Source organism: Orcinus orca, chromosome 3 (assembly GCF_937001465.1).
Source record: "Orcinus orca chromosome 3, mOrcOrc1.1, whole genome shotgun sequence".
Lineage (NCBI taxonomy): Eukaryota > Metazoa > Chordata > Mammalia > Artiodactyla > Delphinidae > Orcinus > Orcinus orca.
The window spans coordinates 686741-713666 of record NC_064561.1 but is presented as its reverse complement, the minus strand read 5'-3'; the positions used below and the strand labels follow the sequence as shown (position 1 = coordinate 713666).

Genomic DNA, 26926 nt, shown 5'->3' with positions numbered 1-26926 from the left:
TCCCTGGGCTCGCCTGCAGCCCACTTTATTATTTATTTATCTTTGCGGTACGCGGGCCTCTCACTGTTGTGGCCTCTCCCGTTGCGGAGCACAGGCTCCGGACGCGCAGGCTCAGCGGCCATGGCTCACGGGCCCAGCCGCTCCGCGGCATGTGGGATCTTCCCGGACCGGGGCACGAACCCGTGTCCCCTGCATCGGCAGGCGGACTCTCAACCACTGCGCTACCAGGGAAGGCCCCTGCAGCCCACTTTAGAGCCTAGAACGGAGAGGCCCCACCCAGGGCACGCAGGCTGGCAGCCCCGTGCCCACACCCTGCAGGACTTCCGGCCTTGGGTACCGGGAAGTGGCCGGCCCTCCCTCCCCCGCCAGGCGGCTTCCTGCCCACCCTCACCCCAAAGCGGGGAGGGGGCGTGGGAACTGTTCCGGGACGCGCCCCTCCCCCCGCTGGGCGCCCTGGGAGCACGTTCCACCTCCCACTCCCTGGGGTGGCGGGCTACCCCAGCATCCAACCCGACCCTCCTGAGACAGATCACCCCCTACCGTACTCAGCCCACTCTGTGACATCCAAGACCACCCCGCCCCCCGAGATGAGCAGGCCGGAGGTTCACTCGTTTCATTTTGTTTATTCCTTGAAATCACGGTGTTTGTGGAGGCTGTTTTCTTTTCCAATTTCATGTTTTCATACAGGAAACTCCCGCAAGGTGCTGGGACACCCCACAGCCCGACCCCCCGAGGGTGGGTAATGCTTTCTTGGGGGGGGCCCTGGAGAGGGCAGAGAGGGGTGGGCGGTTCCTGCCTGGGGCCTCCACTCTCAGACCAGCGGAGGCACAGACGTTATTTAAAAATCGTTAAAAAAAAAACCCCATCAGAACACACATTAAATAGATATCCAAGACAGCGCTTCAAAAACAAACCCGCCCCTTTTTTTCTTTTTTCTTTTTTTTTGGAAAAACGAAAACAAAAACAAAGATCCTTGACCCCTACCCTCTGACCCCTCCCTGCCCACCCCCCACCACAAAAAATGTACAGAGCTACAGTTAACACAAGATGTTCACATCTGAAACCATTAACTTTAAACACATAATCGAGGGCAGGGTGAGGACTTGGGGTTCATCTAGGAGGGAGGGGCAGGCAGAGGGCGAGGGGTGTTGCGCAGCACAGAGGGGCGGGGCCAGGACGAGACTGACAGGTGGGGGGGCAGGGCCCAAACATCTCCTTTATCAGTAAAAAATAAAAGTGAATGAAAAAAACCCTCCACCCCACTGAAATGGCCCCAGTAAGGGGGGAGAGGTCTGTCCCTCTGCCCTGGGGGATGCCCCTGGGGCATGGGCATGAGTGGGGAGGGTCCAAATTAGACCAGCAGCGAACCCCCCCCCAAGGGGGTTAATGCTACACAGCGTTGCCCCTCCTGGGGTTTCACAGCTCAGCACCCCCTCCCCTCCCCTCCCAGCTGCCGGAGGGCCCCCAGACACAGTCCACAGGCCCAGATCCCTCAGGTTGGGTGGGGAAGGAGGGCTGGGGGCGTCAAGCCCGCCCCCCCAGCCATTGCTCTCCGTATTTTTCAAGAGATTCCCAACCACTATTGGCTCAGTCAGAAAATTAATAGTCTATAAATACCCCAAGCTCAGAAAAACGGGGTGGGGCGGTGGGGTAGCGCTGAAGGAAGTCGCACAGTGCGTGGACGGGGTGCAGGCTGGCGGCGGGCACCACCCCTCCCTCCCTCTCCTTTCCTGGCAGGAAAGGGTCCCCCCCCACGCACCCCAGCCCACACCGAAAGGCAGGCTCTGGCCAGCCTCTCCCCTGAAACGGCTTTTCTTTTCTTTCCCAGGAAAAAGAAAAATGGAAAAGGAGAGACCAGGAAGAGAAAAGAGTACGGATGTGGAAGAGAAACAGTCCCTGGTGGTCAAGGTCGCACCTGCCGAGTTGTTTTAGGGCCAGGGTTTGTGGTGGGGGCCTCTCCTCTCCGCGGCCCCCTCCCCTGTCTGTAAAGTGCATAATGAGGCATCTACATTTTTGACTTCAACCTGAAAAGGGTGGGGAGGGCGGCAGAACGGAAGTGGGGGGCGGCTTCCTTGTCTCCGCTCTCAACCATCTGGAAAGACTGCTACATATTTGGAGCTTGGGAAGGTGGGCGGGAGGGACCCGGCCAGGTCGGGGATGAGGATGGGAGATGGAGGGAGGGGCGGGCAGTGTGAGCCAAACCGAGGAGGCAGGAACCCAAGTCCATGGAGAGTTCGGAAAACCACGGTAGGAAGTGAAATTTCAAAAAAAAAAAAAAAAAAAGGCCGCGTAACCGGGAGGGGGAAGCGCCCCACTGCACCAGCCGGCCGCTGGCCCTCCCGCGTGGGGCCATGCTCACAGGCCACCCTGGGCGAGGGACAGGGTTCCTAGGCCACCACGAACTCTGACTTGATGTCGGGGTTCACTTCTGGCTTCCAGACGGCGTCCTCGAAGTCAAGGCCCAAGCCAGCTGCCTCACTGGGGCCGCCGCCTCCCCCGCCGCCGGTGCTGTCGCTGCGGCCAGCCTTGCGGCTGGGCGGCCAGTGGTAGGGGCCCCGGGCATCGCGCCGGGCCTTTCTGCGGAGCCGTTTCTGCTGGAGCAGCAGCTGCAGGCGCTCCACCTTACAGCGGGTGGCTCGGTTTTCTGTCTGCCGCAGCCGGTCCCCTGCAGAGGCGGCAGTGACCATGACCCTGAGAGACCCTTGGAGGCCAGACCCCCAACCAAACGCGAGGACCCCCAGCAGATGGGCATCAGGCCCGATCCAGCTCTTGTGGACGCTCCCGCCAGCGAGTGAGTGGGTCAAGAGGGTCTGTTGGACCTTTAGGTCATTAATTCCACGTCTGCTGAACAGCAGGCTGTGAGCTCCATGAGGGCAGGGGCTGGCCTGAGCCGGGCACCGGGGACACGGCTGGCATAAAAATGAGCTGGAGCTTGAACCCTTTAGGCTATTTCTGTGACCCAGGGTAGGACTCAGGCTATGCCCTGGTTTCCCCTTTGAGACCGGGCCTGGGGGCCCACATCACGGTTCTACAGGACTCCGGAGGCATCCGGAATAATGAGATGGCTGTGGTGGTGGGGTGGCGGAGGCCGCCCTTGAGCGGGAGGGGGAAGCTAACCCCCTCCTCAGCCTGACTGGCCCATTCACAGAGGCCCCACGCACCATCTGGAGAAGGTGCCCGAGGGGGGCGAGGAGGAAGTGAGGATGGACTCCCCCCCCGGGGAGGGCACAAAGATGCTGTGTGCCCCCAGCACACACACTCCCTTCTCTACACGCGCCTGCAAAGCAGGGCGAGTGGCAGCTGGCGGCCCCCTCCCCGCCACCAGCGGCTCAGCTGCTCTGAGAGGCGCACAGAGGGGCCTTGAGAGACCCAGGACGGGGTGGGGTGGGGGTGGACACTCACCCGGGGGCTTGCACAGGCGGGCCTGGCTCAGGGAGGCCGGGGTCGCGGCCACCAGCTTCTCGCAGGAGGTAGTTTTGGGGGCGAGGTCCGGGGCACACTGGGCGTGGCACCGCAGCTGGGTCAGCGATGGGGGCATGCCCTGGTAGTGCCGCGTGGCACTCAGGAGGTCGTTGAGGATCTGCAGGATGGTGCCGATGTCCCGCCTCGGCCGCCCGCTGCTGTCCTGGCAGTTGGGGTGCAGCGTACCTACGGGAAAGGGTGTGGATGAGGACCCCAGTGGTGGACGTGAGGCCTCGGCAGTGCCCGGGTCTCACATGTGCAGGCGGAACCCTGGGTGACACGGGCGCTCGCACCCACCCATGAGGACACGTGGCTTGCTGTATGGCCGGGCACACGCGTGGGGATCCCGGGGAGTGTGTCCCATGCCTGGCGTGGGTTCACGTGACTGCTCGCAGGGCACGCCATGACACCTACCAGAGAAGGTCCCTGAGAAGACCCCCGGGGCGTGGTTCACGAAGCTCTCGATGACTGCGCCAGGTTTGCGGGAGCGGGACGTGGGGCTGCCCCCGGCGGGGGACGTGGGGCTGGCACCGGTGCTGGCGGTGGGGGAGCAGTCCATCTGCTGATGGGGGAGGGAGGCACATGAGCTTTGGGGTTCAGGGTCAGGGGATCACCCACCAGACCAACACCAGCCCAGGGTCTGGGGACGGCCCTTGATACAAAAGACGTATCCAGGGCTCTGACGTTCTCCCACCACGTCCTCCCCCAGACTCACCTCGGGGCAGGTGGCAGAGGCCGAGTGGGAGCGGAAGGAGCCGGCCGTGACAGGGGAGGACGTGGGCGCAGGACCAGTGGGCACTGGGGGGACGCGGGTGGCACTGGACACTGGCCGGCAGGGAGAGGACACAGGGGTGGTGGTCACGCTGGGGTCTCCACGGGCGGCAGCAGCGGCGGCAGCCAACACGTGGCGGTGCTGCAGTGGGGCGTGCTGGGCTGCGAGCTGCAGCTGGACGAACATCATATGGTCACCCACGCGCAGCGCCAGAGTCAGCGGCGAGCGGCCCGACAAGAAGTCACTGACCTGCAGAGAGCGGCCCGTCAGCCCAGGGCTCCAGCCTGTGGTGCCCCCAGCCCGGCCCGGCCCGGCCCCCCGCGCTGCGTGACCTGGGGCCTCTCGCCGCCCCTCTCTGGGCTCTGGGGTCCCTGTCGGTGCCACGGATGCTTAAATAAAATGAATCGGTATTTCCGGAAGCTGCCTCCGCCAGCCCGGCCCGGGCTGGGCGCCGCTGGGGGCTGTGGGGGGACAGAGGCGGGTGAGACGGGGGCCTGGCCCGCCCTGGCCAGCTTGGTTCTTTCAAGGGGAAACCGAGGCCAGAGGGGGCGGGGCCCAGCCAGCAATCACTGTTCTCAAAGAACCCTCACCTCACACCTCTACCCCACCCTCTCTCGCCTGTGAACACTGCAGGGGCCTAGCTCAGGCCCCCTCCCAGCTAAGCCACTGGAACAGCGAGTGGGCGAAATTCCTGGACAAATTCTTGTCCTAACCTTTGCTTTCTCAAGATAAATATTTATCTGTCCTGGGCGGGGCCGAGGCTGAGGGGGAGGCGTTGCCTCTGCGGGCGCTGGGGGGACCCTGACCAGTTCCCTGGGGCCCGAGTCTCCCAGGGCTTCAACACAGCCCATTCAAACATGAACCTTCAGTCTGGCAGCCCCTTCGCAGCGGGCGAGGGGTGCATACCACCCCCATCTGCACTGGACCCCTCCTCTGGGGCCCGGCCAGTGCCGTGCTCTCCCCGGGCAGGGATGGGGCGGAGGTTTCTGAGAAGTGACACAGGCCGCGATGACTCAGAACCACCCCCTCCCTGCTGGCAGTGGCTGGCGTAACCTTCCCTGCTTGGGGGCCATGGGGAGAAGGCAAAGGAGGCGGGCCGAGCGCAGCCCCCACCCCGCAGTCCCTGTGCACACGCCCTCCCCAGCCCCAGAGATGCCCTTTGCAGGAAGGGCCTGGGGTGGCTTCCCAAGAGCAGCTGGGGTGTCCCCCCCCACACTCCACCCTGCAACTTCCTCCCAGGGGAGGGTGAACGGGCAGGCATGACTCGGTGCCAGGCGGAGAAGCAGCTCTGGGAGCCCAGTCACTCCGCCCAGAGCCTCCCATCTCCCTCCTGACGTAGACACCCTGCAGCGGATGTGAACCAAACACGCCCAGGGGCCCCCTGCCAACCACAGCCCCCCCAGGAGCAGGGAGCTCAGTTCACATCTGCCCCAGGAAAGCACACGCTAGCCCCACCCGACTCCAGGGACCCTGGCTCTCCCCCCACCCCACTGCTCCTCCTGACGGCAGACCACCCAGCTCCTGGGTCCCCCCCCCTCCTCCGCGCCAGCTGGCTGGTGAGGGCAGGATGCTAAACGCCGGGAGGGGGCAAGGGCCTCAGGGCAGGAGGAAGGGAAGCCGCTGAGCAGGTTCCTGAGGCCGGGGACCTGCCACCCCCACCCTGGCAGCGGGCAGATAGCTGAGGCCTGTGTCACCCTCCTGGGAGGAGGGCCCTGCTGCCAGAAAAATGAGGAAAGGAGGAGGAAAGAAAAAACCTGCAACAAAACCGGGAACCCAGTGTGGGCCAGCCCCAGCCTTCCTCCTCGTCGCCCTCCCGGCACTTACTAAATATTTCCCTAACATCCTGTCTGGTCTGTGCTGGCCCCAGGGGCTGCGCGCCCCCGCCCCCTCCCCCTTTTGGGGCAGAGAACAAAGGGTAGAGGGAGGAGGGGGAGGGGTGACTCCCCACCCCTCGCAATGGGTTCACGAAAGGCGGAAAGAGTATCACCCAGTCCCATCCCTTCCCCCCCCATCAGAAATGTTAAAAAGGTCGCTCTGGGGAAACCACAGTGGGGCAGGGGGGAGAGTGCCTCGGCACGGCTGGTGAGGCTGGGGACGCAGGCCCGGTGGTGTGGGAGCATGGGCCAAGGTCACCCCGCAGGCAGGCTTGTGAAAGCTAGGCCCCCTCCCCCATGGCGGCCACCGTGGGAGAGAAGGCTCTCAAGGTCAGATGGTGAGTGCTGGGGGGGCGGGGAGGAGGAATAGGAAGCTGGGTGACCAGGCCAAGCTGGCACGAAGGCGGAGCGGCGTGTCCCCTCCCCTCCTCACAGGCCTGCTGGGGGCACAAACAACCCCCAGGCCCTCCAGAGTGGCCGGGCACTGGGCCTGCTGCCCCCAAGGGCCAGGAGGGGGCCGGCGCGGGTCTTACCTGGGTCTCAGTCAAGCTCTCGAGGGCCTGCATCACAGACTGTTCTGGCCTGGAGGCCTGAGACTACAGAGAGAGGAAGAAGAGACCCTGAGGGCGCAGCCGAGCACCGGGGTTGGGAGGGCCCCGCTTGATGGGTGGGGTGGGTGGCCCGGAGGGGAAGGGGTCCAGTGTGTGATGGGGACTGTGCTGGCAGGGGAGGGGACTGCGCTCGCAGGGGAGGGGGCTGCCTGTCAGTGCGGGGCCTCGAGGCGCACCGCCCCAGCCATTTACCATGAGGCCCGCCTCCACGGTGGGCACGAGCGTCAGCTTGCTGCCATCCCCCACGCCGAGCTCCTGCAGCTTCCCCGAACTGAGCCGGCTGAGTGGGGAGGAAGGAAGAGGGTGAGGCTACACCGAGACAAGGCAGGGGCTGGGAAGCGGAGTCCGCGGGGGAGGGCTGGGCTCGTGAGGTAGAGACAGGCGTCCATCACCCCCACCCCTTCCTGGTCTCCAGATCCAGAGACCTGAGTGTGTGCGTGGTTGAGGTCAGACCCTGGGAGCTCCTGCTGACGGTGCAGATCCCTTCTTCCAAGGAACCCCAACTCTGGACTGGGGGCACTCCCTCTGCGCCTCAGCGAGGCACGTTTTCACCATCTAGGCCCAGCGAGTCCCTTGGCACCCTCCCCCAACCCTGGGGCCGCCCCCCTGTAATTCAACCACCGGGGCCTGGGCTGTCCCTGCGGGCCAAGCGCTTAGCCTTTCCGGGCTTCGCCGGGCGGGCCTCCCCTCCTCCCTCCCTCCCTCCTTGGCGCAGGCCGCCGCCGCGGCCGCCGCTCAGACAAAGGAGACCCTCCCCCCTCCCGCCCCTCCCCCACCGGGGCCCCTCCGCTGGGGATGGACACTGCGTGTCCCCAGAGGCCCGCGGAGGGAGGGCTCCCGGCTTGGAGGCGATTTAAATGGCGGGGGGGGGAGGGGGAGACTGCGGGAAGGGCTTGGTGGCGAGAACAAAGGGGGGCAGAGAGACGCAAGTGGGGGGAGAGGCAGCCAGACGCAGAGGGGGCCGCCGAGCAGATGCGGAAGCCGGCGGGTCGCAGGCAGAGGAGGCAGCCGCCGCGCCCCCCACCCCCGTAGCTGTGACCCCCGCGCCGCCCGGGACTCCTGCCTTCCGGTGGGGGACGCCGCCTAAGCCCGACCCGAGGCGCCCTCCTCGCAGCCGCCTTTGTGCAGCGACCCCGGGCGGGGGAGGGGGCCAAGACTGGCAGGGCCGAGCAGAGGGCGCCCGAGAGCGCGCGGCGCGCCCCCGCCCCCCGTCTGGCCGCCCCCTTCCTTCCCCGAGCGGCGCGCTCTTTGTTCCCGCCCCGGGGCCGGGGCCAGAGGGGGCGGCGGGCCCGGGGGGCGCGGGGGCTGGGGGCGCGCGGTACCTACGTGTCTTTGTGGAGCAGCGCCAGGCGCTCCTTGGGCACTTTGAGACGTTGGGACAGCCTCTTGCGCAGCCCCTCCACCGTCTCGTCGGGAGGCACCGACAGCTCGTAGCGGGTGCCCGTCGTGCTGTGGATGGCCAGGCTCATGGGCGCCGTCTCGGCCGCCGGGCCCAGCTCGCAGGCACCGCCGGGGGCACCGCGCCGGCAGCTCCGGGCGCCGCCGGGCTGCGGCTCCATCCCCGGCCCGCGCTGGGGGGCTGGAGTCCGCGGGGCGCCGCCAATTCTTGCCGCGCCTCCGGGCAGGGCGGGGGGGCTCCCCAAACAGGGGTCCTCGGGGCCCCTGAGGGCGGGGGGCAGCGCGCTTTCCCTTCGAGAAGGTCCCAGGAGCGGAAGGCGAATCAAGAATCAAAAATCCGAGTGGCGCTCCGGAGTCGCGTCGGCTCGTCGGGGCACCTTCCTGGGTGGGGACTACACTCTCAGCTCCTTTCAAGGGCGGCGGGCGCGGGAAAGGGTCCCGGAGGAGGGGGCGCCACTCAGCCGGCCGCGCTCAGGGCCGTCTGCCGCTCGGGCCGAGCTTCCCCGCGCGTCCCCTCCCTTAGCAACAGCCGCCGCCGCCGTCGCCGCCGGAGGATCTGGGGGTGAAAGTAACAAGAAAAAAAAGTTATAATGTATCAACGTCCCGAAGGGCGGGGCCTCCGCCCCCTCCCATTCACTACTTACTCCGCCGGCCCGCGCCGACCAATCAGCGCGTGCTGAACGCCCAGTCGGCCACACAGGCCGGCCAATGGGAGCCCCCGCGGCACCGCCCCACGTGGCCGCGCGGGCCCACCCCTCGCTCCGCCCCTGTCCCGTTGGCCAAGCGGAGCGCGGCAGGGGCGGGGCCGGCGCCGCTCTGGCCCGCCTCCGCACCCCCGCCCAGCCGCGGCCATTCATAAGGCCCGGGCCCGCAACAAAGGGCGGGCGGCCCGGCCCGGGGGGCGCGGGACCCAGGCTTGGGGCGGCGCGCCGTGGGGGAGGGCAGTGGCTGCGCGCCGAAGGAGCAGGAAGCCGGGGCCTTCCCTAAGCGCCGATCCGGGAAGCCGCCGCTAGCGGAAGCTGGACGCTGTCCCCGCGCCTCGTGGCCGAGCCCAGGCTGGGGCGCTCGCGGGAGGGTCGGTCCGGGGTGCCCCCCACCCGTGAGGCGTGAAGCCCCGGCAAGGGTTGGAACTGCGGGCGGGGCCTGCACCCCCGTGGCCGGTGCCGTGGTGACGTGGCCGGTGCCGGAGAGGCCCTCCCGCGCCGGTGCCACCTCGCGTCCCACTCCCGTCCCGCCGGGCCGGGCCCGCTTCCCGACTCGCGCCCGCCCGAGCCGTGACGTGACGCGGCGTCCCCGGCTGCGCCCGCGCGCGCCGCTCGGGGCTGCGGTGAGTCAGCAGCGCCGGCGCGCCCTCTGCCGGCCCCACCTGGGAGCGCTGCCCGGAGACCCGGGGAGGGGTCGCCGAGGCCTCCAGGGACGGGGGCAGTCCGACGGGACTGCGGGCGTTGTGGGAGCCTCGCTAGGAGTATGAAGCCTCCAAGTCAGGAGACTGGGGCCTCACATTCGGGGAAACTGAGGCCGGAAAGGCAACTAGCTCAAGGTCACTCTCGGGGAGGGGGAGTGCCCGGGGGGCGGGGCGGGGGCAGAGGTCCCTCCCGGGCTGTGCTGGCTGCGCCGAGTGCCTCCCACTCCACGTCCCGGGGGGCTTCCCAGGGCTGGAGACACCTTTGAACACTGCCTGCTCAAAGAACAAAGAAAAGTGGGGCACCCTCAAGAGCCTAGAGTGAGAACCCCCTTCCTCGGCCCGCGAGGTCCCGCCCCCCACTCACCGGGAGAGGCAAGTCCGAAGTCCCAACTGTCCTGAGTGTACCCACGTCCAGGCTGAGTGCGCGGTGGCGGAGCCGGTCTGGGGCCGAGCGGGCGGCCCCCGAGCCTTTATCCGCGCCGCCTTCCCTCGGGGTGGAGTTTGGGCGGCCAGGGGGCGGGGGGCCGGGCAGGCGGTGACGCAGGCCGGCCCCCGCCCCTGCCTGCCGGCCAGGGCCCTGGGGCGCCGTCGGGCCTGGGCCACCCGCCCCCTAAATCTCGCATTTTAAACGGGGAGGGGGTGGCGCTCCTTGAATGCTACGAACCTGGGGTCACGGTCGGCCGCGTTGACGACTCGGGCGCACCCGCACTCCGGCCCGTGCTACGGGGTTTCGGGGTGCACAGCTGGATTCTCTGCCCCGCCCCCTTTCTGGCCGAGTGCTTCCGCCTGGGGGCGCCCGCTCGGCGGTAAGGGGGGCCTGAGTCAGCGGCCTCGGTCCAGGAAAACAGGCTGGGGTCACCTGCCTGCAGTGGGGGGGCCCCAGCCAGCTGCCCTGGCGGCCCAGCCAACTACATCCCTTAACGGTGACCTCAGAGGGCATTTATGGAGCGATTCACCAGCGCCAGGCCTGCCTTGTGCATCCAGTCACCGCCCGCTGGGCTTTGTGACCCCGTAGGGCACTGACCTTTGTGAGCCTCAGTTTCTGCAGGGTGGCAGTAGAATGAAGTGAGAGAACACAGCAGACCTCACTCTGGAGCCTGGGGATGTGGGGCCCTCACCTAGGCCTGGCAATATTGCCATCATCCCATCAGGCATGCTCACCTGCTGGTATCCTGCCTTTGTGGTGGGCGTAATCACCCTACCCATTTTACAGGTGAGTAAACTGAGGCCACACAGCCATTAACAGGCAGAAGCCTGGCATGTCCTCAGGTGTGTCCCTACAGGTCGCCCTGTGTAAGGGGTTTTCTAAGGATGACCCTGGCTGAGGGTAGGACCCTCTCAGTCGTCCCTCCCTCTCTGTCCAGAGGAGGGGGACCCCAGGCCACTTGTCCACTTATCTGGTGTCTCCCTTTATCTGACCCGACCACCTCCGCCCCCAGCCTTGCCCTGGGGGCCCCTCCCAGGGCTGTGCTCCTTTCCAGGTCTGCCTCCTGCTCCCACCCAAGGGCTCCTGCAGCCTCTGGCCCCCCACCCTCTCACAGGCACACCCAGACACTCCCAGCCCCATAGGGTCAGGGCTGGGCTTGAGGGAGGGATCAGGAGGCTGGGGTTGAGGCACGGATAGGAGTTTGCCAGATAAACAGAACAGTGCTCAGATGAGAAGCAAGTGAGCGCAAAGCACCGGAGGCTCTCACGAGTGCCCCGAGACCTGGTGATGGGGCCGGGCTGAGGGTCTGCGGGCCCGGCCTGCTCTGCCTGCAGAGAGAGCAGGAAGGCAGCACAGGGGACCGTGCGCTCTGAAGCCGGAGCATCTGAACGCTGGAGGGCTCACGGAGGGACAGGCCAGGTGGGACCCTCAGGTGGGCAGGTGGCGCTGGGTGGGGTGCGGCTGAGACCTCCAACGGGTCTGTGATCTCACTGGGGCTGGTTCGTCTGCCTGCAGGGAAGTGGGCTGTCTCCTGGCATGGGGCCCCTGAGGGTCACACACACAGGAGACCAGTGGCCCCTGCCTGGCTTTGCAAGTCCCAGTTGATAAACGTGCCAGATCAGCCTAAGGCCTGTTCTCTCCCACTCATAGCATCCCTGTACTATGGGGGGCAGTCCCAGGCCGTGAGTGCACTCAAAGCACGAGGGGACCCCTTCCTGGGAAGGAGATGAACCCTTGGGCACCGCCTGCCCCCACAAGGCCCAAGGCCTGCACTCTCAGAAGGGGTCGTGACCCCTGGTTCCTGGCCCTGTGACCCATCCCACCCTGGGTGCCTCCCACCCCAGGACGCAGCCTGGCCAGCACAGGCTGTTCCTGAAGCTGTCAGGGCGCAGGTGTCCCCAAGCCGGGCTCTGAGGCGTGCACATCCCCCAGGGGGCCTGCACCATGCTGGGGGTCCTAGCTGTGTGGCTGTGTCCCATAGCCCCGGGCTGTGGCTTCAGGGGGTGATGGTGCAGGCAGGTTCCCTGGTGTGGGGACCACTGGTCCAGGGTCTGCTCCCACAAGCCCCCACCAGCCCCCAACTGTGTCCTTGCTCTTATTTATAGAACAGATGAGAAGCCAGTCCAGGAACTCGAAGACCTGGGCTCTAAGCCGGGAGACAAGGAGGGGAGGAGTGGGGCTGCACCTGTGACCCCACGGCTGTCCCAGCTTTAGCTGAGCTGGGGTTTCCTGAGGAAGTGGGGGCCGGCTGCTTGGACCTCACCTGCACAGAAGGAGCGAGTCCCAGACGGACACCGCCCAGAGCCGCAAGCTTGCCTGGAGACTCCCCAGACATCGAGCCTCTGAGGCAGCTACAGGACAGTCCTTCGCATAAGATCGTGACACAAGACCACACAGCCCACCCGTGCCAATGACAAGCCCGGGAGTGGCCGCTCCGTCACCTTCTGGCTGCCGGTGACACACAGAGAGGCCCAAGCTTTCCCACACACTCACCCCCATGAAATGCCCCACCAGCTCTGCTCTGACCCAGGGCCGGGGAGGGGGACAAGGAGGTGGCCAGTGCCTGGGTCACCCCCATGGTTGCAAAAGTGAGTTACTGGCTGAAAGAAATGGGACAGCCCTGAAGCTTCAAGGTGCCAGGACCGCCCCCGCCTGGCCACCCCACCCATCTGGGGCCAGTCCAGGGGCCCGGGTGCCACGGAGGTGCCAACACCATCAGGGATCGGGCACCTGGCCAGCTGGGGCCACCCACAGGCCAGGCAGGCACAGGGCAGGGCCTCCGTTGGAGCAGGCAGGACCCACCCCCTCCCAGTGCAGCTGGGGCGGGGCCGGGGAGCCCACGGGACAGGCGTCACAGTCTGGAACCTGGCAGAGCCTCATGTCTGTCCAGCAGCCCAGGCCCAGCCCAGAAGTGGCAGCCACGCTGCTGCCTGCCATCCCCAGCCCTGGCTGGTGACCTTCGCCTGTGCCCACCCTCCCGGCGTGACAGCCAACAGCCTTCCCACAACCCAGTCTAGTTTTGCGAGCTGAGCCCGCACCGCCAACACCCCAAGCGGTTCAGACTACAGCCTGCTGAGCTGGGAAGGCTGAGGCTGGCTGCCCCACCTCGCTGCGCAGACACAGGACACTGGGGGAGAGGCCGCGCTGGGTCCCAAGCCCACCACCAAGCAGGATAAAGTCAGCGTATGCAAACTGGATTCCAGGTGTTTAATGAGGGTTCGGGCAGGGAGCAGGCTGTCCGTTGCCGGTGGCTGGGAGCAGAGGTCTCTGCGGCAGATGCGGCAGAGGAGTGGTGGCCAGCACGTCAGGTTGGGGAGATCTTAGGAAGTGGAAGAGCCTTCCGGGGTGAGAGTAATCCCCACGGGTAGGGCAAGTGCCCGACCTTGACGCCAGCCCCCAGGCCTACCAGAGCTGGCTTGTTTCCCTGGTTTATTCACCACAGAGAGGCAGAGCCCTGAAAGGCGCTCTGGGCAGGCGCCGGCACTGCGCTGCCCCCTGGTGGCTTCCTAGAGAGGATGGCTCCCCCAGGATCACTCCCCCAGCCTCCCAGACAACCTGCACCCACAGGAACTGGGTCCTCACGCCAGGCCATCCCCTGCCCAGCTCTGGCCCAGTCTCCCTGCCGGAGCCAACATGGGGCATGCACCACCTACTCCAGGGCCTTCACCAAGGCCTCGTTGGCCTCGATGCGGATTTGGATCTCGGCCCTCATGGCCTCGTCCGTGGCCCCCAACAGCTCCGACTGCGCCTTCTCCAGGTTCGCCTTGGCCACCTGCAGGGGGTGGGTGGCGGGTGAGGGCGAAGCAAGGAGCCCAGCCCGGTACCTGTTCCCTCCCTGCAGTTGGGGATTTCGTGGCAGCTCGGAGCACCAGCTTCCCCTGGAACACTCACCCCCAGATCCAACATGTCCAGTGTGACAGCTTCCTCAGCCAATAACTGCACCGAAGAGTCAGCGTTCACTGTGACCGAGCCACTGCTCACTGCAGGAGGAGGGGGAGTGAGAGGTCCATGTACGGGTGTGGGGACACAGTCAGCCCCAGAGCCCCTGCAGGGCCAGGAGGGTGACCACACAGCGTGGCTCCACGATCCAAAGGCCCCAGCACACAAGTGAACAGAGCCCACCAAGTGAATCTACTGTAGACTGGACATGGGGACAGAGCCCCCTCCTTTTGCCTAGCAGCCCAGGAGTTGAGCCAGGGTTAGGAGTGAGCCGAAGCTGATTTCCAGTCTGGGTTGTACCGCTGGGGCCACGCTGTGGAAAACCTCCTCCGAATTGAGGATCCTTTCTCCTCAGATGGGCCCCCGCCCGGCCCACTGCTGACCACTTACATCCCTAACCACACCCAGCCCAGTGCCGGGGAGTTCTATATCCTTGGTGTCCTTCCTGACACTGCCAACTGAAACGAGAACTAACCCGTTGAGACAAGCATCTCCCACCCAGCCCCTTCCCTCTGCCCTCCCAATCAACTCACCAAAGTATTTGGAGACGGTGCCGTCCTCAGCGTGGACCACAACCAGCCCTGGTCGCAGGACCTGCAGTGTGGGTACGTGAGCTGCCAAGATGCCAAACGCTCCGGTCTGCGTGGGCACGTCCACCTGTCGAACGTTGACGCCGTTGAAAAACACCTAGACAAGATACATAAAGAAAGGGTCACTTAAGGCTAGTCCCTCGGGGAACAGCAGTCAGTCTCCGCCGCAGTTAAACAGCCAAAGCAAGACTGAAAGCTGACGGGGGACACGGAGGCAGCCGATGCTTCGGTGGGGTCCTCGTGCAGGACTGCAGCGCCTTCGTCTACTTGACAATGGAATCCAGGCACCCTAGCCCTCGGGTAAGGAGGCGCGGTCAAGGCAGAACCAGCGAGCCACCTGGGGAGGAGCGTACAAGAAAGGTGCCCAAGGACTCAGGTTCTGAACCACGTGAGGAAAGGCGCACATCGAAATGGGAGGCTGAGGAGCGACCTGAAAGTTGGGCGGTCAGATCCCGGACCACACGGGGGAGGGGCGCGGGTCGGGAATGGGGGTCGCCGACCTGAGGGTTGGGGGCTCGGATCCTGGGCCACACGGGGGAGGGGCGCGGGGTCCAGAATGGGGTCTCGAGCCCGGCGGACGTCCGAACCTGCGTGGGTGAGGCGAAGGTGAAAGACATCTGTCCCGGGCCCGCGGCGGGGGCCGGGGCGGCGGCGGCCTCGGCGTAGGCGCGGGCCTGGCGCACGAGGCGGCCCAGGCCTGGGCGGCGGAGGAGCGCAGCGGGCAGCATGATGGAGGGCGGACGGCGGACAGCAGAGCAGGGTCGGGCGGACTCCGGCTGGACGCCAGCGGCCTGGAGGTCGAGGAAGACGACGCTCGAGGACTTCTGGGAGAAGAATCCCGACGAGGGCGCAAGCGCGAACTACGACTACCGGCGCGCTGTGCGCGATGTTGTAGACGGCGAACCGCCTGGACGCGCGGCATGCTGGGGGTTGTAGTTTCCTTCCGGCAAGAGCTCCCAGCCCGGTGGTCAGGTGCGGGGGTCGGTTACACGGCTCTGCACGGGGAGCACCAGAAGCCCGCGCGGAGAAAGAGACACTTAATTCAAGATTTTGGGGGCGCTCATTGGATGTCAGGCGCTGGGGAGACATCAGGGAAATATTAAGATTCCTGCTCTAGTTTGGGGTGGTGGGGGCGTTTAACAGACAACGTAATAAATTGTACAGTATGTTAGGAGGTGACAAATACTTAAAAATGAAAAAGAGTATGGGGGCCGGATGGGGCAGGCAGTGATTGTAGGAGGTGCAGGCGTCCCGGGAACGGTATCCCAGGCGGAGTGTCCAGCTCCCGTAAGCGTCCAGTGGTGTAGGAATCTCTTGGCTGCACCCCTAAGGGCGCCGGCAGAGGGCGCGCCGCGCCCGGAGATGCGCCCCCCGCAGCCCCTCCCGGCCACCGCCTCCGCGCGCTGCTGACGCAAGGGCGCGTGCGCGGGCGGCCCTGGGCTCCGCGGACGTCACCTCGGCCCGCGCAGCCTCGCTCGCGGCGCTGACGTCACCGCTCCGCCCCCGCGCGCGGGCAGGTCGGCACCCCGGGTTGGGCCCCAGCCCCCACCTTGGGCTCCGGGAAAACGTGGAGTCCGGCTAGACCGGGCTGAGGTCCACATCCGGAAGGGCCTTGGGTGAGGAGCGGACGGGTGCAGGGCGCGGGGGGTGGGGGTGGGTCACACCTGGGCTCGTGGCTGGGCAGGTGCTGTGGCCGAAAGAGGCTCCCACACCAGGGAGGCCCGGGGCCTGGCGCCCAGGCCCCCGCACCCTCTCTAGGTCAGCGCTGTGAGAGGTACTCGTGGAATCAGTCCTTATGCGCTGGGCATCCTGGCCCTAGTCAGGTGTGTGCAGAGGGAAGCTCTGCTCCCATTTCTTAGGGGTGCGTCCTGTGCACGGCTTGCTCGTCCCGGAACCCTGGATCCTACTGGAAAAGAGGCCTATTTTCATATGCTTCTCAGACCCATCTATTGGACTTGTCTCTAATCCCCACTCCAGGGTAGCCAAGGGGTCGGCGCATCACCTGTTACTCAGGTCCCCAACCCGGGTTTATCCTGGAATTCTCTGGTGTATCCATCGACAAGCCACCCAGCTCGGCCCCTGTAGCTACCTTTACTGACTTGGATGGCCACAGGCTCCTCCCCTAGCTTCACCAGGGCACCTTCTCCACAAACAGCCAGAGGGACCACATCATTCCCCTGCTGGGGACACAAGCTGCCTCCCCCTGGTCCTCCAACACATTCACATTCAGCCCACACACTTGGGGACCTCAGGGACTTTGCCCATGCAGTTCCCACACGCCTGGAGCCAGCCTTCCCGGGTAATTGTCCACTTGACTGCCCCTTGCCCTCCTTGGGCTGTGTCACCCTTTCATCCACTGGACACCTTCTCTCCAGGGTGCTGCCCCTGTGCTATGCTCTGCTCTCGGACCCAGCTGTAAATGAACTGCTTTTGGAGGTCACCGCAGTGGGGGCAGGGGTGAGGAGGGACACAAGGCAGAGGAACAAGTAACAGGCAACGACGTGCAGGGCCTCGGAGAGAAGCAAAGCGCAGCAGAGCTCCGGAATGTGGGGTGGGAGTTGCTTTGTTAGCAAAGGGAGTCAAGAGGAGATGAAGACTTCGTCGTTGGGAAAGAGGTGAAGGAAGCTCCGGAGGGGACAAGCTCTCTGGGCCTGGCACCTGCACGTGCAAAGGCCCTGGGGTTGGACTGGGCCTTCCTCTTTCACTGGAGGAGAAAGGGGTGCCATTGTGCTGTGCTGAACACAAGGCCTGGCAGGCTGGGATGGGACCCCGACCTGGCTGGTGGCAGATTGGTGGCCTGAGCATCTAGAAAGATGAGGCACAACTGTCTGAGAAAGAGCAGTTTGGGGTTGACCAGGCATGGGGTTTCTGCAGGGGTAGTCCTGTTGTCACCCCACCCCAGGCAAGCCCTGGTGGCACTCAGAATGCGTTGTGTTCCATTATCTTTGCTGCTCATCCTAACAACAAGACAACCCTGACAGTGCTGCCCATGTAGGGGAAGAAAAGTGGGACATGTGCCCTGGAGCCCCTAGGCTGTGCACCCCGGAGACTCCCAAACCGGGGAAGCGATGGTTAGGGAGTCTGGGCACCCCCGGACTCCAGGCCGCGGGGAGTCGTGCGCCCTGGGACCAACACCCCTTTGGTCCCCCGTCCCCGGGGATCCAGTGAAGGTCGAGGAATCGTGCCTCAGGGGCCGGGGGCGGAGATTCAGCTGCCTCGGGAGAGGGCGGCTTCGCGTGGGGAGGGGGCGCCCAGGAGCACAGGCTCCGCCCCCCGCCCCCGCCGGAAGGGACGGGGAGGCGGTGGCCGGCGCGGAGCAAGCGAGAAGCGGCGGCGAGCGAGGTGGGGGCGGCCGGCCGGGGACCCGGCAGCACCGGGCGGCACCGAGCGGGTCGGAGCGGGCTGGCCGCCAGCGCGGTCACGTGTGTGACCCCTCCTCTCGCGCCTGTCTCCCCCGCGCGCCGAGCTCTCCATTCATAAATTCTCCGCCTGCTCCGCGGCTACCGGGCGCCGGAGCCCGCCGGGAGCGCCGTGCAGCAGCCCGCCCGCCGCCCATGGGCCGCGCGCCCCGGCGCTGAGGTAGGCGCGCGGGCCTGGGGCTGCACCGGGGCGGGCGGGGGACAGGACGAGGCCGCACGGCCCGCCCTGGCTAGAGACCACCGGCCCTCTCCCGCGAGGCGGCGAGGCCGGAGGCAGGGAGCGGAGGGGCCAGGGCCGGCGTGGGGGCCAACCTGCCAGGCTCTGCACCCGTCTTCGGCGGCCCGGAGAGGGACCCTCGCCCACGCCCTCCCTCAGCCTCAGTTTCCCCCTGAGAAATGCGGCGAGGGCCGTGGCGTTTCCGCCCCCGGGCTTAGCCCGGGGTTGAGATGTGCCCGAGGTCGGCTGTCTGCATCTCATCACTCGCCATCCCGGTCCCCCGGGCCGGTTGGGGACGCGGGGGTGGGCGCGGTGGCGAGCCCGATCGGGAGCCGAGGCCCGGCAGGACTTTAGGGTGGCCCGTGGGCAACCTCCGCCCTGGTCTCCCGTCCCCACCTGCTCCCTAGGAGTCCACCTCCCTTCCCCTTCGGCCTCCTACTGTCTTTCCTGGTCTCCTGTCATCGTCCCTGTGCCTCTGCCCCCTCCCCCATAACCTGAACTCATTTCCCGACCTACATAGAGGCGCCCCCTCCCCCGAGAATGCAGGGGAGCCGCGGCCAGCCTCTGACCCGAAGTGCCGAGGACACCTGGCTTTTCCCGGACCCTCCCCTGCTATGGGCCTCAGTTTCCCCCGCTGTCGAGTAGGGTGAAAGTCCCAAAGGGTTGGGGGCGCTGGAACCTGTACACAGGCTTTCCCTTTCGTGTGGGGACGGGCCGCGCGCCGTGCCCACTCAGGGCTGCTGGTCGTCCCGGCCCCGGACTCGGTTTCCTGAGATTCCAGAATGCGGCCACCGGTCCTTCCCGCCGGGAAGAGCCGCGTGTTGGGGAGGGCGGTCAGGTGCAAGGTCCAGGCAGTCCCTCTCCCGAGAACTGAGACCCTCTCTGCCTCAGTGCTCCCGGCTCCAGGCAGACGTGGAGCCCGGCCGGCTCGGGCGGGGACGGGTGCGGCGGGGGCGCGCAGCCGACCGGGCACCGGCGGGCGGCGGCGGCAGCAGCCATCTTGCCGCCCGGGGCTGGCTCCAGCCGCCCCTGCAGGAGGCCTCCCTCCCCCGCGCCCCCTCCCCTCCCCAGTGCTCCCTGGCAACCCGCCCCCCCCCCCAGCTTGGCCTGCTAGCTCAGTCGCCATGGGAACCAGATTCTTGAGGGTTGGGAACAGATGCGCCTCCTTTGGCCTTTTCACTCCCACCGGTACTGGGCGGAGGGGGAACCTGTACATCCAGGAGTCGTAACCTGGAGTCCCGGCGCTCAGCCCCTCCACCCCCTCCCCGGGCTGGCCAGCCCCAGGGATGGCCCGAGTCCCCGCTATTCTGGAACCAGTCTCCTGGGGCCGAGGCGGCCCCTCCCGCTCCCTGATGGTGCAGGCAGGGCCCCTGGGGTCTGGCGGGAGTGAGTTGACAGCCTCAATTTGCCTATTCCTCGCAGAGGCACTTCTCCTTTCCTGGGCAGGGCTCCGGCCCCATGCCACCTTGCCGGGCCGGCCCCACCGGCTGGGGAAGCTGTTGATACGCACGCGCCTCCCCCTTTTCAAAGATGGGGACATGGATGTCTGATCTGACCCGGGTGGGGGCTGCCTCGGGGCTCCTCCCCACCTCTTCGTGAGTCACCGCCCTGTGTGGTCCCCTGCTCGAGCTCCCGGGAAAGCGGGAGGAGGGACAGAGGAGCTGGAGCTGAGCAGGCCCTGCCCCTCCAGGCCCCTCCTCCTAGCCTCAGAATGCAGCCCACGGCCACCATGGCCACGGCCGCCACCACCTCCACCACGGTCGCCCTGACCACGACGTGGGACAACGCCACGGGCCGCCCCACCGTGAGTGAGGGGGGTGTGGGGGGCGGGGCCGCCAGAGTCCACGCCCACAGGCCCTGACCCTTGACGCTGGCCCCGCAGGGGGAGCCCGACCCTGTCCTGGACAACTACATGCTGCTGGTGGTGGTGATGGCGCTCTTCGTTGGGGGCACCCTCGTGGTGCTGTCGGGCACGCTGCTGCTCTGCAGGCGCTGCTGGGAAGTCCACAGGCGCGTCCACAGGTGCGCGGGCCCCCAGCCCCACGACCTGCCCCGCAGGGGAGCTAGGACAGGTCAGCCTAAGAGCCCACGCCGCAGGGGCGCTGGGCCTGCTTCTGAGTGACGGTGCCCACGTGTCTGCGCAGGAGCCTGGGAGAATGGGGTGGGTCCGAGGGAGTGGGCTCCGTGAGCTCAGGATGCCCCGGTGGCCATGAGCCCTGCGGGGGACCCCGTGGGCAGCGCCCTGGGTCCTCTGGCCCACTTTGCTCTCCTGCTGCCCCTCCCCAGAGCCACAGAGGAAGCAGAGAAGACCACCACCAGCTACCTGGACAATGGCGCCCGCCCTGCCCAAGGTGAGGAGCCCTGCCAGGCCTGTCGCCGCCCGTCTGTCCGCCCCCCCCCCCCGCCCCCGGGCCGCCTGACCATCTGTGTCTGTCTGTCTCCCCCACCAGACTGGGCGCAGCTCGAGTCCGACTCATCTCTGTTTCCTTAAGCCCACGCGTAGGTGCTCACAGGCGCGTGCTGCGTGAGTGAGTGTGTGAGCGGATGAGCGAGTGCCCTCCACACCCCCACCCCGCCCCCGGTGGTCAGTCGGGCCCTCGGCGCTCCCTTCCCGACCCGGCCCCGCAGCCCAGCCGCCCGCCGGCGCCTGGCGCGGCCCACCCGGGGCCCACCCTCTCTTGGCTCTCCTCGCAGACCCCGAGTTCAGGGGGGAGGAGCCCGAGGGCCAGGACGCCGAGACCGAGCGCTTCCTGTCCACCAGCTCCACCGGCCGCCGGGTGTCCTTCAACGAGGCGGCCCTGTTTGAGCAGAGCCGGAAGGCGCAGGACAAGGGCCGCCGGTAAGGAGGGCCCAGTGCCGGGGCTCACCTGGGAGGTCACCTTGCTGCGCTGGGCTTGCGGGGCAGAGCTGGCCCCCGCCGGTGCCTGGCTGTCCCCCACTCTCGGCGGGCAGGGTGACGGTGGGGCCGGGGAGGACGCTGGGGTGTGGGTAGAGGGACCCAGCTCGCCCAAGGTGACGGGCAGGCGCGCTGGGCGCAGGTACACCCTGACCGAGGGGGACTTCCACCACCTGAAGAACGCCCGCCTCACCCACCTGCACCTGCCGCCCCTCAAGATCGTCACCATCCACGAGTGTGACTCAGGCGAGGCCAGTGCGACTGCCACACCCCACCCCACGGCCGCCCCCAAGGCCAGCCTTGCCATCTTCCAGGTGAGTTGGGGGTGGCAGCTGGCCCGGAGCTCAGGGGCGGCCCACCCTCCCCCAGCAGGCACCACTTTTCCCACCTTCTGGCTGCGCCCTTCACCTCTGGGTGGGGAGTGGGGCCTGGCCGGGTCCAGCGGGTGGCGGGTCCAGCACGCATCCCCCCCACCCGTGCTCTTTGACCTGTCACTGCTTCCTCCCCACCCCGGCTCTGTCCCACAGCCCCCGGGGAAGGCCCTCACCGGCCGCTCTGTGGGCCCCAGCTCCGCCCTGCCAGGTGACCCCTACAACTCGGCCGTGGGCCCTGCCGACTTCGAGATCAGCCCCTCGGCTTCCAGTGACTCTGGGGAAGGCACCTCGGTGAGGCCCCCGCGCATGCATCCCCCATCCCACTCCAGGACGGGGCAGCCTGTGGCCCCCTGCCTGGTCCCCGAGCTTGGGGGGAAGAGGGGCAGGTGGCACACAGGGCACATGCACGGCTGGCTCACCTGCACACAGGGCAGTCCAACAGCTGCAGAGGGTGTGGTCAGGGACCCATCTCAGCCAGGGGACGGGACCCCTTGTGTCCAGGGCTGGGGGAACAGAGGTGGCCAGCGCCTGGCCGAGCCCTGGGGAGCCTCTCAGGCAGGGTCTCGGGGGGAGGAGGCCCCAGCCCACCCCCAGCCCCCTGTTCTTCCTCTGCCTTCTGTGTGAGTGCCGGGTGGCCTGGGCTGGGCTGGCACTAGTGCAGCAGGGAGAGGCCGGGGGATCTGAGAGCATCCCTCTTCCCTCACAGTTGGATGCAGGGGCCAGGAGTGCAAAGCCTGGTGGGCCAGGGGCCGCAGCAGGGCCTGGGGAGGCAGGCCCAGCCTCTGGGGCAGGCCCCGTCCTGCAGTTCTTCACCCGCCTGAGGCGCCACGCCAGCCTGGACGGGGCCAGCCCCTACTTCAAAGTCAAGAAATGGAAGCTGGAGCCCAGTCAGCGGGCGTCCAGTCTGGACACGAGAGGTGAGCTGTGGTCCCTGGTGGGGAGCGAGGCCCAGGGGCGGCCCTAGGAGAATGTGGAGCAGGCGGCTCTGCACCCTGGAGGGGTCCCCAGTGCCCACCCCATGCTGGCCGGCATCGCCCGCTTACCAGCGGGCATCTCGCCCAAGGTCAGAGCTGGTCAGGAGGAAGAGCCAGGGCTGCACGCTGAGCCCCGGTAAAACAAGGGGTTGTCAGGCTAGAGCGGGCATCAGCGAGCGTCACCTACGAGGCACTGCATGGTGTGTTTCTGGTTCTGCGGTCAGTGTTTCTGCTGCGGTGGCGTGAAAGCAGCCCTAGATGGCGTGTAAAAGAGTACAGCTTTGGCCAATAAAACTTTATTTACAACTACAGGTGGTGGGCCTTGATCCTGCAGACCCCTCGTACGGGGCCCTGGATACAGGGCTTCCAAACCTCAACCCAAGGACCATGCATGTGTGTCTTGGGGGGGAGGTGGCACCAACAGCTACAACCATCCCTGCTCATGGGAGCTCAGCGGGGCCAGGCGCTGGGGTGCCTGCTGCCCTGTGGCGGAGGTGGTGGGTCCCACTGCCAGGAAAGGCGGGGCGAGGGGATGAGCAGTGTTGGAGGCCAGGGAAGGTGCGTGGCCAGTGACAGTGCCAGTCCCCTTGTTGGGGCCCGGCTCCAGCTGCTGTGGGGTGGGGGGAGGGGTCAGTTCTGGCTGAAGTGCTCCTGGCCGGGGAGGGGAGGGGAGGGGAGGGCTCGTCCCACTGTGCCATTGGGAGCCCAGACAGAGCCTGTGATTCGGGAGGTTGATTATAGGCAAATGCAGGCACAGAAGCACCCAGAACCTGTTTGCTGGGTGACTGTCATCCCCACCCCTGAGGCTTTCCCACTGAGGCCTCCCTTGTGGGAGGGTCCTGGCCTGGGCCGGCAGGGCTGGAGCTGGCAGGAGAGGGCGTCACCTCTCCCCCCTCACCTGTCCCTCACTCTCCCCCACCTTCGGCCTTCTTTGGCACTCTAGCCGGGCTGTGTCTGTTACCTGGTGTCCAGGACAAGGCTGTGCTCTGGCCACACCTGCCTGCCAGGGCCACTCGGACCAATGCTGCCACCTTGGCACCTCCAGTCCCGCCTGCCCTGGCTGCTGGGCTTTCGGTCCTGGTCTTTCTGCCCTCGGCACCTTGGTTTCCCCACCTGCACGGCTGGGTACATGCTCACCTGGTCCAGGCTGGCTCTGTTGGCTCAGGGGTCAGGGGGTGGGGCCCGCGGTGGGAGGGGCCCAGGCAGGCTGCTGTACCTTCCTCTGCACAGGCTCCCCCAAGCGACACCACTTCCAGCGGCAGCGGGCAGCCAGCGAGAGCATGGAGCACGAGGAGGGGGATGCCCCCCACGTGGACTTCATCCAGTACATCGCCAGCGCTGGTGACACTGTGGCCTTCCCGAGCCCCCGCCCCTTCCTGGCCAGCCCCGCCAGCCCCGCCAGCCCGCCCCCCACTCTCGGCAGGTATTTTTCAGTAGATAGAGGTGCTAGGGGTGGGCCCCTGCCCCACCCCGTCCCCCATAGGTGGCCCAGGGAGCGCTCTCCCCGCCCTTCGGACAGGTGGTCGTGTTCGTGTTCCTCTGGCTCCACCGTCCTTCCCGGAGGCTGCCTCGCTGGGGCCACCTCTCCAGCACGGACCAGAGGAGGGAAGCAGGGGGAGACTGGGTAAGGGTAGAGGGGCGGGCGGGGCCTCCAAGACAGAATGCCTGCTCAAGTAGGGCCGCTGTGGGTATGTGTCCGCGTGGGTATCGCTGCTTCCTGGTGGAGCCTGAAGGGCTCCGCTGTGGCCCCAAGGTCCCTCTTGCCTGTCCATGCTCCTGAGGGCTGGAGGCCGCTACTCAGAAACTGCTGTGACCACTTCTGCCAGCGGTACCCCCTCCCCCAGCCCAAGGACAACTCTGCTGAAGCTCTGGGCCCACGTCAGTGGGATGGGGAACTGGATCCCGGGAGCAGGGCTCCCGACTCTTGGGCATTTCCTGGTCTGGGTAGTTAACACTTCCTTCGTGTGTATCTTCCTCCTGGCTACTTGTCAGTCTATGGCGGGGGGCTGAGGCGACACACTCAGAGTCACCCAGGCGTAGGGGCTGAGCTGGACCCTGCTTGGTCCAGTCCATCCCCAGCCACCCCTTGGTACACGAAGCTCTTAGTCAAAGAAGGCCATCTCCCGAGAACAGCCTTCACTCTTTCTGGGCGAGGGGCCAACCTCCTGCAGTGGCAGCAGATGCTCTGGTCACATTTTGTAAGAGGCCCTGGTTGAACGGCAGGCGCCAGGACGGCTCCGGGTTTACTCGAAAAGCATCCAGTGCAGAGTGAACAGGCAGCATGCAAATACATCATCTTCCACAGGGCCTGGCCAACCCTAGAGGGTTCCCACCCGTGCCCACCCTCCCGGACCCAGAGGCAGGGTGGCCGGGGAGGGGGTGCGGGGGGCCTGGGCTGCCTCCTGACGGCTGTGGCCTGGTTTGCAGGCTAGAGGCAGCCGAGGAGGTGGGCGCCGCAGGAGGAGCGAGCCCCGAGTTCCCCCCGGAGTGCGGCGTCAGCGCGGGGCCTGAGCAGCAGCAAGACTCAGATGGTGAGCGAGACGCGGAGCCAGAGCAGGCCCAGACCATCTATCGCGACATCTGGAGCCTGCGCGCCTCGCTCGAGCTGCACGCGGCCACCGCCTCAGACCACAGCAGCAGCGGCAACGACCGCGACTCGGTACGCAGCGGCGACAGCTCGGGCTCCGGGGGCGCCGCACCCGCCTTCCCGCCACCCTCGCCGCCGCCCACACCACGGACGGCGGACGGCGAGGCGGGCGGGCCGCGCAAGCTGCTGCAGATGGACAGCGGCTACGCCAGCATCGAGGGCCGCGGCGCGGGCGACGACGGGCCCCCCAGCGCGCCCGAGAAGCGCTCCTCCTTCACGAGCTCGGGCCGCGAAGCCACCGTGGGCTGCAGCTTCGAGGGTCCCACGCCCGAGGCGCCCGCCCGGCCTGGCAGCCCGCGCGCCTGGCCTCGCCGCACCCCGCGCCGCGACTACAGCATCGATGAGAAGACAGACGCGCTGTTCCACGAGTTCCTGCGCCACGACCCGCACTTCGACGACGCCCCTCCCGCCGCAGCGCGCCACCGCGCGCGCGCACACCCGCACCCCCACACGCGCAAGCAGTGGCAGCAGCGCGGCCGGCAGCACAGCGACCCAGGCGCGCGTGCCGCACCCTCCGCCCCACCCGCAGCCCAGCCCGGCGCCCCCCGCCCCGCACGCGCACCCCTGCGCCGCGGAGACAGCGTCGACTGCCCACCCGACGTCCGTGTGGGCGACGACCCGGCCGCGCCTCCCATCCCCGTCATCGAGGAGGAGCCCGGCGGCGGCTGCCCTGGCTCCGGCTTGTGCGCCGGGCCCCCGGGCGCGCTGCTGGATAAGCTGGCGGCCAGCCTCGACGACAGGCTCTTCCCGCCACGCCTGGCCCAGCCTGTCGCCGCGGCTCCTGCGCTGGCCGTGGCCGCGCCCACGTCCCCCGACCACAGCCCGGTCTAAGCCTGCGCCCCGCGCCCACCTCGTCAGCTTAGTCGGCACCGGCGGGGCCTCGGCGCTGGACACACCTGAGGTGCGACGCCCCGGCGCGCCTGCGCTGGGACCGCGGGCCTCGAGCACGCACGCAGTGCCCCAGGCACCCTGCGCCAGCCCAAAGTGCGCACGCACACAGTCCCCTCCGGGCACTTCATCGGGTCGACTAAAGGGAGTGTGGCGGATTCTCAACTTAGGGGTTCCGAGGACCACATTCAACTTCCCTTGGCCCCAGACAGCGGCCTCGGGCTAGTGACCGGGGTCGCCGCGTCCACGGCACGACGCAACGGGAAGCGCATGCGTAGGGCTTGCATCCTGGAGGGGCAGTGCGAGCCGACTGCGCGAGACGCATGCGCAGAGCGCCCCTCCCACCACCAATCGAGCCTAGCGACGCGTCCGGTTCGCACGCGTCCGGTTCGCACGCGCCGGAGTTCGCGCTAAGGCGCACGCGCAGGGACCAAGGGGCGCCGAGGCTCCGCGAAGAGAGGGCGCGCGGGCCCGGGCTGTGAGGTTAGCTCGAGGCCGTGGCCTCCAAGCCCCCGAAGCCGTTTACCTCACCGCGGCGAGTGCTCGCGGCAGTCCGCGCCCCCTCCGAGCAATAACCGTACTCGCCGCCGCCGCCCCCAGCCCTGTACACGCCCCCCGGTCCCCTTCCTCCCGGTGTCTGCACCCTGAACCCGCCCTCCGCATGTTGAGCGGGCCGCACTTCCCGTAACCACACCGTCCAAAGAGCAACCAGGACTCACCAGTGTTTGAGACACAAAACCCAAACGGTCAAAGTTTCAAGTTTCCCAAGCTTTATTTATTGCCAAAAGATGGGGCAGCCCTCGCCAGCGGCCGAGTCGCCCTGCCCCGCCCCTCGAAGCTTCGTGCTGTCTGTGTACCATCCAGTGATGGAGTTTGTGTTCTGTTTTCTGATTGATTATATTTACTGCATACTCTTGCTTGCTCTGGGTTTTCTCTGGGGACCCAGGAGTACAGAGGCCTTGGGCGAAAGGGGATCAGGCACCCCTGGCCACTGCACTGTGGAGCTGTGGCCCCTGGGCTGAGCAGAGGGGCC

General features: G+C 67.0%; 3 protein-coding genes and 1 long non-coding RNA gene across 12 annotated transcripts; 2 read left to right on the top strand and 2 right to left on the bottom strand.

The window, feature by feature from the left end:
• Window positions 1-607: 607 nt before the first annotated feature.
• Window positions 608-10012, bottom strand: MIDN (midnolin). Of its 5 annotated transcripts, none has more exons than XM_033416731.2 (9): window positions 9887-10012; window positions 8046-8673; window positions 6912-6999; window positions 6642-6704; window positions 4567-4695; window positions 4178-4483; window positions 3877-4021; window positions 3403-3648; window positions 608-2665 (listed from the first exon to the last, which is right to left on the bottom strand). In XM_033416731.2, exons 2-9 carry the CDS (start codon window positions 8276-8278, stop codon window positions 2388-2390), a joined length of 1488 nt encoding a protein of 495 aa, XP_033272622.1. In that variant the 5' UTR covers window positions 8279-8673; window positions 9887-10012; the 3' UTR covers window positions 608-2387. The 5 variants fall into 5 exon arrangements, with proteins under 5 accessions (XP_033272622.1, XP_004285917.2, XP_033272623.1 ...); XM_004285869.4 differs by having other exon boundaries at window positions 3877-4024; window positions 9887-10010; XM_033416732.2 differs by having other exon boundaries at window positions 3877-4024; window positions 4567-4623; window positions 9887-10010.
• A 199-nt stretch (window positions 10013-10211) lies between these two features.
• On the top strand, window positions 10212-13385 carry LOC125964114 (uncharacterized). Its single transcript, XR_007476802.1, has 2 exons — window positions 10212-10735; window positions 12055-13385. It is a non-coding gene; the product is annotated as an uncharacterized LOC125964114 (long non-coding RNA).
• On the bottom strand, window positions 13143-15206 carry ATP5F1D (ATP synthase F1 subunit delta). The gene is made up of 4 exons (XM_004285870.4): window positions 15066-15206; window positions 14422-14575; window positions 13841-13929; window positions 13143-13721 (listed from the first exon to the last, which is right to left on the bottom strand). The coding sequence occupies exons 1-4, from the start codon at window positions 15204-15206 to the stop codon at window positions 13599-13601; spliced, it is 507 nt and encodes a 168-aa protein (XP_004285918.1). The 3' UTR covers window positions 13143-13598.
• A 650-nt stretch (window positions 15207-15856) lies between these two features.
• CBARP (CACN subunit beta associated regulatory protein) lies at window positions 15857-26806 on the top strand. Of its 5 annotated transcripts, none has more exons than XM_049708613.1 (10): window positions 15857-16094; window positions 19805-19918; window positions 19997-20136; window positions 20401-20465; window positions 20809-20953; window positions 21153-21324; window positions 21538-21675; window positions 22091-22301; window positions 23589-23781; window positions 24786-26806. In XM_049708613.1, exons 2-10 carry the CDS (start codon window positions 19826-19828, stop codon window positions 25834-25836), a joined length of 2208 nt encoding a protein of 735 aa, XP_049564570.1. In that variant the 5' UTR covers window positions 15857-16094; window positions 19805-19825; the 3' UTR covers window positions 25837-26806. The 5 variants fall into 5 exon arrangements, with proteins under 5 accessions (XP_049564570.1, XP_049564569.1, XP_049564571.1 ...); XM_049708612.1 differs by having other exon boundaries at window positions 15857-18057; XM_049708614.1 differs by having other exon boundaries at window positions 15857-19918; window positions 21229-21324; window positions 21579-21675.
• Window positions 26807-26926: the final 120 nt, after the last annotated feature.